Below are 16,019 nucleotides of genomic sequence, written 5' to 3' on the forward strand. Positions count from 1 at the left end.
TCCTCTTCACAACTTCCAGTTAACTCTCTAAACCTAAAACATGCTGGATCCCACCTCCCCTTCCCTTGAACTTGGAGGAGTACCCACCACCTCGTGCTCTGAAGACCTCTGTCTAGAATATGTCCCTTGTCTTTCCAGTCAGGGACTCCATGTGCTCAGACCTGTCCTCATGTAAATGAGTTGAATTAATTGTGCATTTAGTTGCTGTCCTAGGTCAGATCATTCTGCAGACCTCTTAAGGCTAGAGCCTGTACCTTGATTGTCCTCATCTCTTCACAGGTGATCCAGAGTGTTGGGGCTGCACAGATTCTCCACCACTGACTCACAGTCCAGAACTGAGTTTACATGAGCCCTAAATCAGACCAACGCATGAGAAACACACAGTTGTAAACTGCCTCAGAGTTAGTCTAGGTCCTGACAAAGCATTAATATTATTTGTAGTCTGCAAATAACACAAAGTGTAATTTTCCTATCCGGTAGCCCTCCTAGAATTCTCTTGGGCATCATTTATAAGGAGAACATTTCAGTGGCTGATCTGGTCACTTATTCAAAATCAGTATTTTATTTTACCAGTGCTGATTTTCACGATAGGTGACTATAAATCTAAAAGTGAAAGGTGGTGGCAGAGATAGAAGAAGAGGCTTGATTTTTCTCACTTTAATTCTGCTGGAAAGAAATTAGGTACTAATTTAGGTAAGAGTCATATCATACAGTGAAGTGAAAGTCACTCAGTCATGTCCACCTCTTTGCAACCCCATGGACTATACAGTCCATAGAATTCTCCAGGACAGAATACTGGAGTGGGTAGCCTTTCCCTTCCCCAGGGGATCTTCTCAACCCAGGGATCAAACCCAGGTCTCATGCACTGCAGGCAGATTCTTTACCAGCTGAGCCACAAGGGTACCCCAAGAGTCATATCATATAAGTACAGGATAAATTTTACACCAAATAAGATTTTTACAAATCTTGGTAATACAAAGACAGAAGGCCAAGTTGGAGCTTGAAGTATATTTATTTTAAGCAATTTTATGAGTTTTTTAAAAAACATATCTATATCTATATCTATATATATATGTATATATATATGTGTGTGTGTGTGTGTGTGTGTTTGTGTGTGTGTGTATTTGACTGTGCCGGGTCTTAATTGTGGCATGTGGGATCTAGTTCCCTGAACAGGAATGGAACCTGGCCCCCCTGGATAGGGAGCACAGAGTCTTAGCCACAGGGTCACCAGGGAAGTTTCCTATTTTAAGCAGTTATTGATCTAATAAAAATCAAATATAATTTTAAGAACACACTTTTCACTAATCCTTTATTTCCTTTAAGTAGATTTGATCTTTTTGTTCCTCTTCTGAATAGTCGGTGTGTCATTTTCTGTGCTTGAGAATATGCTGCTGTTGGTGTGACTCATGAGCATTTAGAAAAAGAAGTATGCTGTTAATGCTGAAAATACTGAAAGAGAGATTATAAAATATATGATGTGTTTTGAAGAATTTACCAGTCCAATAAAGTGGAGCTTTCATTGTGGTCTTGATATATGAAATTTCACTGATAGCATTCTACCACTTTGGGTCAAGTAGAGCACACTCATCTGCATTTTCCTAATTAATCCAGTGCCTTGGCAGTCGAAGGCACAAACAGCAGTCAGTGATTAAGTGACCCCTGCCTCTGTTTCATTAGAAGAACAAGAGAAAGCTATTGAAGAGCAGGTGGGGGCTAGAGAGAGCAAAAGGCACTGGAAGGCAAAAGCCCGCAATTCTTATCTTGGCTTTTCTACCAAAGGATAAAAGTCATCCTATCTTTCTGGTTTTCCCTTTCCTCATGAGTAAAATGAAAACACTTATCACTCTAACCTTCTTTTCAGTTCTGACTTCCTGTGGCTCAAAATAGATAAAATCATCCCTTTTTGACGGTATGTGGGGGGAAATACCCAAAAACATCTTAAGAAGAATCATAGAAATGTATGCAAGTGAACAGAATAGATCTGCATTCTGTTACATAATTATTCTGTAAATATGTATTGAGTGCTTGCTTCATGTCTGCCTCTCTGGTGATACAGTGATGACTAGGGTAAGGTTGAAGTTATTGAGCAGTTACCCGGCTCTAAGGGACAGTCTTCATGTCATGTTCCATGTGAAGGACAGTCCTTGTGGAGCCGGGTGCCATCTGTGCTGTACTTGGCATCCCTGAGCGTAAGCCAAACAGACATGCTAGCTTCTTCCATGAAACTTTCAATCTACTAAGGTAGACCCACAGAGAATAAACTATTCATCCAGTAAACAAATGTAACCAATCTGGTGGGTCATCACCCTGGTTGCTTTCATTGCCACATGGTGCAGCTGCTGCAGGTTGATCTTGTCTGGGCTGAAGGGCAGTGCTGGTCCACTGCCACTGTGAAGCCCTCATGGAGCATGTCCCTGCCCAGGCTGTAGTGGGTCTGTGCTTGGGCGCCATCGTTAGGAGTCACATTAATTCACACCCTCTAACTTCAGCCGTGAAGCTCAGCAGCAATTTTCTGAAGCACAACCACTGTACCAGAATGTAAGGACCCAGAAAGCAGCTGGCCTCTGGCCACATATTGCCTGGAACCTCCTTCTGGGGTCCTTAAGCTCTGGGTTGTACTCAGATGACTTTCTCACAAGTTTGTCTTTCTCTTCCAGTAAATTTTCTTTTAAGACCTTCTACGTCTTTTCCCTCTACTGAATGCAGCCAAGTTGCTCTCTACTACGTTTCTTGGCTTCAGATATTGGGAGAGGAGGTTAGATTTCTCTGCTTTTTTTTTTCCCCAGAAAATATGACAAATATGATGGTCTACTTCTTCCCAGGTAACCAGCAATTTATACCAAGGGTGTTGTATGGATTTCTTTTGTTGTACCACACAAATTTCCACTATGAAAACCAACTCAGTCAACATTTACCAAAGTGAATGTTTCTTACTTCTGAAATACCTGCTCCAGTGTGACTTACTCTGCTCACCTGAGCAGGGAAGAGCAGGACAGCTTCTGGCATCCCCCTACATACATCATGAAAACAATGCATGTGTGTATGAAGTTACTTCAGTTGTGTCCAACTCTCTGCGACTCTATGGATTGTAGTCCTCTAGGTTCTTCTGTCCATGGAATTTTCTAGGCAAGAATACTGGAGTGGGTTGCCATTTCCTTCTCCAGGGGATCTTCCCGAACTAGGAATTGAACCCGTGGCTCTTAAGTCATCTGCATTGGCAGGCAGGTTCTTTACCACTGCGCCACCTGGGAAGCCCACATTAAAACAACAGACATGTTATAAAGGCAAGAAAAAGGTGCTTTGGCAAAGTGTCAAGGAGTACCTTCTTTTGATGCATTGGTGAATGTGAGGGTGGTTAAAGAGGATCTCCCTAAGAAAACATCATTTATAGTGAATCTTGAAAGTCTGTACGTTAAGGAAGAAAGAGCAACTTGTGAAACTATCAGTGTAGGAAAGAGCTGGAAGCATTTGAGAAACTTAAAGAGGTCCAGAGGGGTACATTAGCATGAATAAAAGGAACAGTAGCTTTAAGGTAAAGCTAGGAAGGGAGGCAGGGCCAGACCATGCAGAACCTTGTAATTTTTGTTTGAGAGTTTATAGATTTTTATCTTAAGTATGTTGGAAAACAACTAGCTTTGAGTGAGGCAGTGATTTGATCTGCTTTGTGTATTAAGATTACTCAGGTTGCCTTATGAATTAGAAAAGGTATCAGAGCCCTTGAGTACTGAGATCAGATGGAGATGTAGAGACATTAATTAAAAAAAAAATTTTTTTTCCTTAAGTGTTGCTTAAAAAGGAGAGACATAGCTTGGCATAGAATTGACAGTGGGAGTGGAAGTCTGTGCAGAAGCACAGAGGGAAAAATTGAGCCAGGTGTGCTGGGAATGGTGATCAAATCTGTTTTTGTTGAAGTATGTTTGAGAATGTCAAGACATATTGTGAGTCAAGTAAGGACTGAGGAGTAAGGAAGGAAGGAGTGCACTGGTAGATTGCCTTGAAGATTAGAAATAGGAGTTTGCATTTCATCTTGGGCAAGTTGTATTGCTTGTCTGTACTTCTGTTCCATATTTGTAAAAGAAGAGGGCTGACCTTATAAAATCTCTTGATTTATAAAGGATCATTTAGTAAAATAACTCATCTAATTCTAGAATATTCTTGGTGAAATTTTCCGTTTTGTTTGAATACTTTACTTTTCGGAAATTTATTGCTTTTTAAGGGGCACAAAGAATTTTCTTAGGGGTTCTTTCTCTCTCTCTCTTTCTCTCCCTTCCTATCTCCTTCCCTCCCTTTCTTCCTTTCTTTTTTAGGGTCAAGCATAGTACTAATAATATATGTAAAACACTTAAACACCACATCACACTTAATAAGCACTTAATAACTGGGCTTCCCCGGTAGCTTAGCAGTAAAAGAATCTGCCTTTAATGTAGGAGCTGCAGGACACACAGGTTTGTTCCCTGGGTGGGGAAGATCCCCTGGAAGAGGGCATGGCAAACCACTCCAGTATGCTTGTCTGGAGAATCCCATGGACAGAGAAGCCTGGCAGGCTACAGTCTATAGGGCTGCAAAGAGTTAGAGACGACTGAAACATGTATGTGCACACGCATATTGGTTGAATTAAAGTGTTGCTAATTCTACTTCTTGGTTTATGTGGAACATACTAAATTTAATTAGAGATACCTTTTATTTTTAATGGAGAAGAAAATGTTAACCCATTCCAGTATCGTTGCCTGGAAAATCCCATGGACAGAGGAGCCTGGCGGGCTATAGTCCATGGGGTCACAAAGAGTTAGATACGGCTGAGCAACTTCACTTTCACTTTCACTTCACTTTATTTTTAAAGTTATATGACACTATACTTCTCAATTAAGTATCAAGGAGCTGTACTAAATCTGTGTAAATAAACAGTAAAATAACATGAAATTATCTTGACAATGTCAGCGACAGGAGCCATGATGTATTCATTCATTTAAGTGACACTTACTATCAGTTGTGTGCAAGACACTGTACTACAACCTGATAGAGCAGTGACATGGTCCTTGTCTTTAAGGAATATGTTGTTTACTGAATGATTTCCTGGAGAAACTTGAGGTTGTGACTCAAAGAAGCAATGTTATTTTTCTTTATCAATTATGAATATAGGAAAAAAAGTTGGGACCATTCAGAAGTTATTTACCTATTCATGTGCTCAGTGATTGTTTACTGAGTACCTACTGTGTGTCACACACAGTTCTAGGTGCTGGAAATATAGCAATGAAATAAGCAGACTAGCTTCCTGCTCTCAGCAAACATGCATTCTAGGGGCAGGAGAAAGTCAATAAATTAGATGAGAAGTCAGATTGTGGTAAATACTGTTAAGAAAATAAAGCAATGTGATGTGGTAGAGGAAGCCTGGGAAACTTTTGTAGATGGAGACATGGGAGAAAGGTGCCTCTTAAATGAGAGGTAATATTTAAGCTGATATTTGAGGGAAAGGAAAGAACCAGGTATGAATGATCTCCAGGAAGAATATTTTAGGTTGAAGAAACAGCAAATGCCCTCACTTGGTGAGCTCAAGGGGTAGAAAGAAGTCCTGTGTGGCTGAAGTGAGATGGGAGTGGAGAGAGTAAGAGTCCGTGAATTGAGGTAGAGACAGTGTTGGGGGCCAGATTGTGTGAGGCCCAGCAGAGGAGTTTTGATACTAGTTTAAGAAAACACTGGAAGATTTGAAGCAAGGGGAGTGACATTATTGGATTTATGTCTTTCAAAGATTCTTCTCTAAGCTGTGTGAAGACTGGGTTGCGGAAGGGCTGGAGTGAGAGTAGGGAGACCAAGTAGAAGGTATTGAAACTGTCCTGATGGGGAACGATGACAGCTGAGGTTGGAGTGGAGAAATGAATATATTCACACAGAGTGTTTTGGAGATAGACTTTACAAGACCTTCTGCAATTTCTCTAATCCTTGTCCTGTGACTCTGATAGGAAATAAGGCCCCATCTTCCTCTCTGGGCCTCTGGTAAGGAAATGGCTATCTGTCCACAAATGACTTTCCATCTGATTCCTTAAGGTGGAAGTGACTACTCCAAGCTAGTAATGGGCAGATTTAGAATTAAGTTCTATCTAATGGGGGCTATTTTTTTGTTCTGAGATGTGAATTGGAATAGTCAGAGAGAAAGGGAAATAAGCAAAATTTGCTTGTGAAATAGTAGGATGTTGTAAGACTCATCTTCCCTGAAGAAGATCCAGACCAAGCTAAAGCAAGCTAGTTTAAGGGGAAAAAAAGGAGGGGGGAGGTGGATTTCTTGGTTCATATAAATTGCTGGTGGTGCCAAGAGTGGAGGTGACCCTGTGAAAGACGAAGCCAGGACTCTGTATCTTTCACTTTGACTTCTTGCCTGTGTCAGAATCTCCAGTTCAGGCTCTGTTTCTAAGGAACTAACCTTGGACATACTCTTGCAGCTCATTGGCCAGGTTCCATGTACTTTTCCCCAAAGCTTTTGGTTAACAGGTTTATATTTACAGTCTGCATGAAGGGGTTGAATTTTGCTATGTAAAATAATTTTTAAATTAACTTTATTTCTGGTTGTCCTGGGTCTCTGTTGTTGCACGGGCTTTTCTCTAGTTGTGTCGAGCAGGGACTACTCTCTAGTTGCGGTGCGCAAGACTCTCATCATGATGGCTTCTCTTGTTGCAGAACACAGGCTTGAGGGCACATGGGCTCAGAAGTTGCAGCTCCCGGGCTCTAGAGCTCAGACTTAATAGCTGTGGCGCACAGGCTTAGCCACTCCACATCATGTGGGATCTTCTCTTCCCTGATCAGGCATTGAACCCATGTCTCCTACATTGACAGGTTGTTTCGCCACCACTGAGCCACCAGGGAAGCCTTAATTTTGCTTTTATAGCAATATAGTATTTCAGTGACTATGAAGCGCTGTTTCAACAAATTTTTTCCTCCTTCTTTCCTCCCTCCCTCCTTTTTATTTGTTATTTATTTATTTATGTAGTAAATACAAGAAACAGTTATATGTGACATTAAGTTTCAGGACCCCACTTCATCTTCAAAGACATTGTGAATTTTGTTAAATTACAATTAAGGATTTAGACTTAGAGAACTGTCCAGCGGTGAATTGAGTATAGCTTGAGGTTTCCAGTGGAACAGAGGTAGTTATATAAGTTTCTGAAAGCTCACAAATACGCCATCAACACCACAGAGAGGCAACAAGAAAAGGAAAAAAGAAATTTTTTCTTGATTTTTCCATAAAGGATGAATTGCAGTCTGGGTTTGATACTAATCTGGCAACTTTCTGTATAAACCATTGGATGTACTAATGACCAACATTCTGAGTGGCATATTTTTGAATTCATTTAATGGTAATAATTTCCTCAAGTATAGATTAAGGATTTGTCTGGATCCACAAAGTAAATTTCTTAACTTCTTCAATTTTGTTCTATAAAAAATATTAGGGGATGTCTTGCTTTTTTTTCCTCTTGCATCTATTTCTAATTAAATCGTGCTGTAGGTCAATTTCAGGAAGCATGAGAATACCCTCTGACTTCAGAGCTCTAGTCTTCTCCCTCAACTTGATATTTGGTCCCAAACAACAGAGTCTAACACTAAACACAAAGGGCATATGTGAAAAAGGATACTGGGAGCTCACAGCGTCCATAGAAAGCTGGCAGGTTTGGAAGATAGGCAGGACACAGGCTGTTCTAGATGCTGAGCATCAGGCCAAGATCCTACTGCAAAACAGTTTCTGTTGCTCTTTGTGTCCTGGGGGCAAACCTGACTGCTTTAGCTTGGGTTTTTGCCTCCTGGCCAAATAAAGAGGTTACTAGAAGAAGGATCAGGCAACTGCAGCAACTTGTTTTTGAAGTAGGGCCTGATAGTGAGAGGTAAGTGCTGGGATTTCTCTCCCACCTAGAATATATAGAAAGTTTTTCAAAATTGGGGTATTAATAACAAAAGATGGGGGTTCATTGTTACCATCTAAATCATCCTTAGAAAAATTATGACAGTAAAGTTGTATCTTTCAAGTCCTGTGTGTGTGTGTTCACGTCACTTATTGAGGAGTTGGAATGGCAATGAGACTGATGGAGAGGAAGCTGAAAAGATCCACAAAACAAAAGGACATACTTATTGAATGCCTACTACATGCAAGCACTTGAGAATTACTTTATTATCTAATTTAATTGGCACAAGTTTATCAGTATGGTATTTTTTATCCCTATCTTTCAGTGGTACAAACTATACTTTAAACAATTAGAAAACTTTCCCCAGTCCTACCCCTAGAAATTAGTAGAAGCTAGATTTTTTTTATGCCGTAATAATCTCTTTCACATTCACTGTCTCTTATTAGCCTACTGGTGGCTCAGATGGTAAAAAATCTGCCTGCAATGGAGCAGACCTGTATTCAGTCCCTGGGTCAGAAAGATCTCCTGGAGAAGGAAATGGCTACCCACTCCAGTAGTCTTGCCTGGAAAATTCCATGGACAGAGGAGCCTGGCAGGCTGCAGTCCATGGGATTGCAAAGAGTCGGACACGACATGACTGAACGACTAACATACAAAATATTTTCAGGTTACTTCACTGAAAATGTCACACACAAAAAGAACAGATTGATTGAGAATGGTCAATGATCATGGAAACTGTCTGGGTCACATAATTATAGTGATTAAAGTTTTCCTACAATATCTTTTTCGATTCATTAATTGATTGCCCTTCTTAAGAGCTTGGGTTTCTAGAGAGCATACTGTGAAAATCCCTGTAGAAGTGACAAGAATTTTGATTGTTCTACAGCAAACTGTTAAAGGATTCCATTCAATACAGTGCCTACAATTTAGGAGGTATTTTTCTGTAAAGGGACAGCATCAATTTCATTCGGTTCCTTCTGTCTCTTCAGGTTTAGAAAACTCACATACATTGGTAAAGTTTTACTAGGCAAATATTTTTCAGCTAGTACAATTCACAAATATTATTCTTTTTACTAAACTATTTATAAAACAAATAAAACTGTTTATTGAGTTCTCTTTGCTTAGCGGGAAAGTGTTTGACTACAGTCAAAATTAGAAAATTTGTTTTGACAGTTTTAAAACTTCTAGCATGATACAGTGCAATTGGGATTCTTGCAAACCTGCTTTTATCTGTTTTATTTTCCCCCTTATAATTATAGAGAAGAAGAAGAGCCCTACTGAACCTCAGTGTGTTCACAGTGACCCTATAATATGGAATTCAGGCATTTTTCCATCTAGCACTCTATCACCCAGATTAAAAGGCTTCAGATTCCTTAGTTTAATCCTAAAAATCTTGGATTTGGCCACATGCTGGGAAGGATTGGGGGCAGGAGGAGAAGGGGACGACAAGGGATGAGATAGTTGGATGGTATCACCAACTCGATGGACATGGGTTTGGGTAAACTCCGGGAGTTGGTGATGGACAGGGAGGCCTGGCGTGCTGCGATACATGGGGTCGCAAAGAGTTGGACACGACTGAGCGACTGAATTGAACTGAACCACTCATTTTCCATTCCTTCCCCAGCATCCCTACCTTTAATTGTAGAAATCAACCTGTAGTTCCTAGAAGAACTCACAGAATTACACACTTAGAAGTGTGAATTCCATATTGCAAACCTCTCCAGAAACTTCTGCTATTTTAAGGGAAAGTGAAAGTGAAAGTCACTCAGTCATGTACGATTCTTTGTGACCCCATGGACTACATCAGTCCATGGAATTCTCCAGGCCAGAATACTGGAGTGAGTAGCCTTTCCCTTCTCCAGGGGATCTTCCCAACCCAGGTCTCCTGCATTGGCGGGGGGATTCTTTACCAGCTGAGCCACAAGGGAAGCCCCTATTTTAGGGGAGGTGTGTGCTAAGTTGCTTCGGTCACGTCAGACTCTTTTTGACCCCATGTTCTGTAGCCTGCCAGGCTCTTCTGTCCATGGGATTCTCCAGGCAAGAATACTGAAGTGGGTTGCCATGCCCTTCTCCAGGGGTTCTTCCCAATCTAGGGATGGAACCCTTATCTCATGTCTCCTGTACTGACGGGCGGTTTTTATTTTTCCATCACATCCTAGATTTATTACAACTGGCCTGCAGGCAAGAGGAGAGAACTATTACATCGACACTTCAATTCTATGGATACATCTTAAATAGAGGGAGAATTCAACCAAGGATGCAGGATAAACTACTCCCAAGCTCCAGGAAGCAATCATGTGACTGAGCTGCATTTTTTTACAGACAAATAAGGCAGTAGCCCTTCACATCAGTTTTCTGACAGTTTTTATACAATATGCTTCTGTGATACAGGAGAGAAATAATCCGAGCTCACAATGTAGTTTTTACACTATTGTCACAGCGTGTGAACACTGTACACCCTTTTGTTTTCATAAAGATACATTGTAATAAACTTCTTGCCCTTGAGTTTATAGTTTGTAATAATCTATGATTAATACACTAAAATTTCCTTTTTTAAATGTGGTCCTCCACATGAGAGAATGGTCAGATCAGCTCCTGGACAGTCAGCCCTGTGTTCCTCTCCATCTGCATATGGCAAAGTGACCCCACGAAGAGCCAGACAGAAGGGTGACCGCGGAGATCTGGAGCCCTCCTGAGTCCCTGGGAGCTGTGGGGGCCTGGGTGGGTGGGAGTGGGAGGGCGATGGCTTGGCGTGGTCGGGGGCAGGCACTGCGGGGCTTCCCCTCCAAGGCTGGGCAGTCTGGGGTTTCGATACCACCGGAGAGAAAACAGGAAGATCAGGCGAGTGGACCAAGGCGAGAAACCACTGGTGAATTCTGAAGTTGACAGGATGTAACTGTAAACAGCACCATTCTCCCTTAACAGTGTCTGTGAGCGTCACCTGGGAGGAGACACAGCGACACCACTGGTGGTTCCGTCGCGGCATCCACTGCGTCTCAGACCTCAGCCGCTTTATGTCGGAAGGGCATGAGCCGTTCACGGCGCTGCTGGACACACTTGACCGTCACACCGTCGCTGGGCGCCAGGGTGGTCAGTGGGAAACCATGGAGACCCGGCTCGCTGGGAAGGGAGGAAGAATACTGAAGTGGGTTGCCATGCCCTTCTCCAGGCAATCTTCCCAACCTAGGGATCGAACCCTTGTCTCTTATGTCTCCTGCATTGACAGGAGGGTTTTTTACCACTGTGCCACCTGGGAAGCCCATTTTAGAAGACAGAGCTTTTCTAATCCTGAAGACTGATTTAAATGCCTTGCTTCTTTACTCCATAGGCATGCACATTCCCTTTTCATTTTAATTCTATACAGTTATATTTACAGTTGTCCTAATATTTATTATGACGATAAGGATGATTGCCCACAGTAGACAAATGCTTACTTTACAATAGGCACTGAGCTAAGCATTTCTCAGACATAATCTCATTTTCTTCTGTCAACAACTCTACACAGGGATACTGTTATCTCTTTTTTCAGATGAGGAAATTGATTTTGAGATGTTAAGTAACTTGACCAGGGTCACAAAGTTAATGAAAAGCGGAGCTGACCCTCAAATCCAGATTTGTCTAGCTTTATAGCCTATGTAATGAACCGCTAAATTAAATGTCCTCCCTCTTGTTAATATCCACTTATTTGTCTGATTCACTGTAAACTGCTAAAGAGCAGAGACCTTACCATATTTGTCTATAAATCTTCCCGGCCCATAGCGGCCATTCAATGGATGATTGTGGAATGAGTGAATGAAGAAACGAAGTTGTAGTAAACTGAAGGGGACATGAGATTTAGAATCAGAAAATTGATTTAGAATCAGAAAATCATAAGTTTAGCCCAAAGTTTTACATATATTACATGGTTTATAATCTTCATATGAATTTTTCAAGGCAGGAGACGTTTATCTTTTTATTTTTTTTCTTTGCTGGGTAAGCAACTTGCTTTAAGACCCACAGTTGGTAAATGGTATTGAGCAAATCAAGCCCAAATGTTTTATATTCCAAAACCACCAAGGAGCTTTGGAATGCAGCTTGAGTCTAATGAATGATGGTACTTATTTAAACAGTAAAACTGTGAGCATTATATATATATAAAAAAAAATTACTCCTTTCCCTTTATTTGTTAGCTTTTATTGTTTCGATATTGTTGTTAGTAATAAAAATTCTTATAAAGACTGAAAACTGTAAGAATGGGAGACACAGCATTGTTTTTGTAAAACAAGAGAGAAATTAATTAGAAGCAGTGGGTAGAAGCAGTGGAAAACAGCTGCTCTAATGCCTGGTATCCAAAGAAGAGAAAAACAAAAAGGATGTTTCGGAAGGTGCCCTGCGGATAACAATTAAACAGTGAGGAATTTTAGCAACAATAGGCAAACAGTAAAACTAACAAAGGCATGGAGAAACAATGCTTCAAAAGATGCCCAAAAGTTTCAGTATATATCAGTGTTGCCCTCAGTTGTTATTAGACATGGTATAACATGGTATTATTAGAGATGATATAATATTCTTCACAATATTTCTATTCTTCAGAATAAAAAACATAATTACAAATCTAGGGTTGGGACAGCCTTCAGAGTTGATTAATCCAGAAGCTCAGCACTGTAATCAAGAAAGCTTGCCCCTTCTTTTACAGTCTACGGTTTTGGCTTCATCCTGTCTATGGCTTATGCCCCTCGGGCAGTGGGCTGGTTGCTAGTACATGCTTCTTTGTTCATCTCTTGGAGGAGAAATAAGCTTTTTCTATGGCTCTCTCCTAAAAATGAAGAAACTTTTCCTGGGATGTCCCTGGGGAGCTTCCTCTTAGAACTTATTGCCTAGTATAGGGTCATATCATCATCCTTGATCCAGACATTTCCAGCAGCTAGGGATGGGTCAGCCTTGAAGCACTTAGGCTCCAGTGAAAATAGGTATTCTGGTGAGAAGGGGAGATGGGAGAATGGAGAAAGGCAAAAATGGACACTGTGGTGATGATATTTCTGCCATTTAATTGAAAGAATACAGGTGGAAGCCCATCAAAATGTATAAGGCACTGGACCTGCACTGTCCAATATGGTAGCACTAGCCACTTGGTTATTAGACACTTGAAGTGTGATCACTCCAAATTGAAATACAATGAAAATGGAAAGCAGAATCTTTTCATTGGAGTATTTTGAAAAATAAAACTTATCATTTACAATATAAATATCACATGATACTTGTTGGTGTTCATCTGCCATCTGTACAGTGCCTGAAAGGAAAGAGTGATTGTGAAGATATATTACAAAGCTGCTACATAAACTTTAATGAATTATGGGGTTAAAAAGGAACTTGTGCCTCTACTGGATATGGCAAGTTACCATTCTGTTGTGTGTTATAGCCACATTCTTCCGCATTGGAATTTATGTATTAGTTAGAAGGTGACAGTAAAGGGCTCTTTTATGCTTCATTGCATTGTTCTTAACATCAAAATAAGAATAATACCCAAAACAATAACAACCAATACTTACATAGTACTTTAATGTCTTCAGTTCTGCTACTTTGAAACCCAAAAGGATAGTCAGTCACCAGAAATATTTGGTTGCAACTTTTCCCTTCATAAAAGCCAAACAGTAAAAGTGCAAGTTAAACCCAGTTAACACAGCTCTCTTTCAAAAGCTTGAGGCATTGGCAGCTGAACTTCTTGTCATAATGAGGAAATCATAGAAGGTTCTCCTTAATATCAAGGAAAAAGCGATGCTGCTGTATGATACTTTACTCCCCTCAAGTTGTGGATCTGGCATTGCACTATTGCTTAGCCCCTATTTATAGTCAACAGAACAAGAGTTAACTGTAAAGAAAGCTGGCAAATTTTCAGAGGGAGTGTTTTGTTTTGGGGAAAAGAAAATAACGTAGTGTCAGGAAGCTCCTATGCTAACATAACTAGAAACCTAACGTTGGCAGGGAATTTTGCAAGTAAACTGTTATTGATGCATTATCTGTTAGACTCTGAGGGGCATTTTACATATTTATTATGATATAGGCATAAGACATGGCTTCCCAGGTGACACTAGTGGTAAAGAACCTGCCTGCCAATGTAGGAGAAGTACGAGACGCGGGTTCAATCCCTGGGTTGGAAAGATCCCCTGGAGGAGGGCATGGCAACACACTCCAGTATTCTTGCCTGGAGAATCCCATAGACAGAGGAGCCTGAGGCTATAGTCCATGGAGCTGTAAAGAGTTGGACACAATTGAAGCGACTTGGCATGCATGCATATTCTTTTGTGTGTATATATATATATACCACATTTTCTTCATCCATTCATCTGTTGACAGACATTTAGGTTGCTTCTATGTCTTGGCTTCTAAAAATAGTGCTGCAGTGAATAGGGGCATGCATGTATCTTTTTGAATTGTAGTTTTCTCCAGATAAATGCTCAGGGGTAGGCTGCAGAATCATATGATAACTCTATTTTTAGTTTTTCTAAGGAAACTCCATACTGTTCTCCATAGTGGCTATACCAATTTACATTCCCACCAGCAATGTAGGAGGGGTCTTTTTTATCCACAACCTGTCCAGCATTTATTATTTGTAGATTGAAAAAAATTATTTTCTTATTGAAATATAGTTGACATGCAATATTATGTTCAACATTATGTTAGTTTTAGGTGTACTACAAGATGATTTGACGTTTTCATACATCAGTATCATCTGTCCCACACAAAGTTATTACAATATTATTCCTTGTGTTGTATTTTACATCTGCATTACTATTTATTATATAAGTGGAGGTTTGTAACTCTTAATCTCTTTGAAGTATTTTGTGCTCACACCTCCCTCTCTTCTGGCAACTAATTGTTCTCTGTATCTATGAATCTGTTTTCTATTGTTTTTTAGTCTCTATTTCATTTATTTCTGCTCTAATCTTTATCATTTCTTCCTTCTAATAACCTTGGGTTTTGTTTGTTCTTCTTTTTTAGTTCCTTTATGTGTAAGGCTAGATTGTTTATTTTAGATTTTTTGTTTGTTTGCTTCCAAAGATAGATTTATATCACTATAAACTTCCTTCCTAGAATTACTGTTATTGTGTCCCACAGATTTTGGATTATTATGTTTCCATTTTCATTTGTCTCCAGGTATTTAATTTCCTGTTTTATGCTTCAGTCACTCATTGGTTGTTTAGTAGCATTGTTTAGCCTCCATATGTTTGTGTTTTTTTGCAGCTTTTTCCTATCAGTTGATTTCTAGTCTCATTTTGTGGTCAGCAAAGGTGCTTGATATGATTCAGTTTTCTTAAATTTATTGAGACCTGTTTTTTGGCCAGTATGGAATTTATCCTGAAAATTTTCTGTATGCACTTGAAAAAAAAAATGTGTATTTTGCTGCTTTTTTCTTGTTACTTTTAAGATTCTCTCCTTATCTTTAATTTTTTTTACCATTTTAATTATAATGTTTCTTGATGTGGACCTCTTTGGATTCATCTTGTTTGGGATTGTCTGTGCATCTTAGACCTGAATATCTGTTTCTTTACCCAATTTAGAAATGCTTTCAGCTATTATTTCTTTAAATAAGTTCTCTTTCTTTTTCTCTCTCACATCCTTTTCGGACCTTTATAATGTGAACACTCCTCTGTCCATGGAATTCTCCAGGCAAGAATACCAGGGTGAGTTGCCATTCCCTTCTCTAGGGGATCTTCCTAAACCAGGGATAGAACCCAGGTCTCCTGAACTGCAGGCAGATTCTTTACCATCTGAGCCACCAGGGAAGTCCAGTGTGACCATTCAGATGCTTGAGTTGTCCCATAGATCTCTTTAATTATTCTCATTTTTTAAATTCTTTTTATGTTCAGCTTGAGTGATTTCCACTGCTCTGCCTTCCAGTCTACTGATCTGTTCCTCTGTATCATCTAATCTACTACTGATGCCTTCTAGTGTATTTTTTTTTTATTTCAGTTATTATATTGTTCATCTCTGTTTGATTTTTCTCTGTATTTTATAACTCTTTGTTAAAATTCTCACTGTGTTTATCCATTCTTCTCCTGAGTTTTGTTGAACATCTTTATGATCACTACCTCAAACTCTTTACTGGGTAGCTTGCTTATCTTTACTTCATTCTTTTGGTTTTTTTCTTGA

General features: G+C 39.9%; 1 protein-coding gene across 9 annotated transcripts in view; it reads left to right on the top strand.

The window, feature by feature from the left end:
• PTGER3 (prostaglandin E receptor 3) overlaps positions 1-16,019 on the top strand; it is a 212,806-nt gene that overhangs the window by 7,515 nt on the left and 189,272 nt on the right. Inside the window, exon 2 of one of the 9 annotated variants that reach the window (XM_081490653.1) lies at positions 10,049-10,394. The exons of the other annotated variants lie outside the window; for them this stretch is intronic. Coding sequence (XP_081346779.1) covers positions 10,049-10,123 — 75 coding nt within the window. The 3' untranslated portion in view covers positions 10,124-10,394. Of the gene's footprint in view, positions 1-10,048; positions 10,395-16,019 lie in introns of those variants that run through there. 9 annotated transcript variants of the gene reach the window in all.

This window comes from Giraffa tippelskirchi, chromosome 5, assembly GCF_054371585.1.
Source record: "Giraffa tippelskirchi isolate mGirTip1 chromosome 5, T2T-mGirTip1v1.2.pri, whole genome shotgun sequence".
Lineage (NCBI taxonomy): Eukaryota > Metazoa > Chordata > Mammalia > Artiodactyla > Giraffidae > Giraffa > Giraffa tippelskirchi.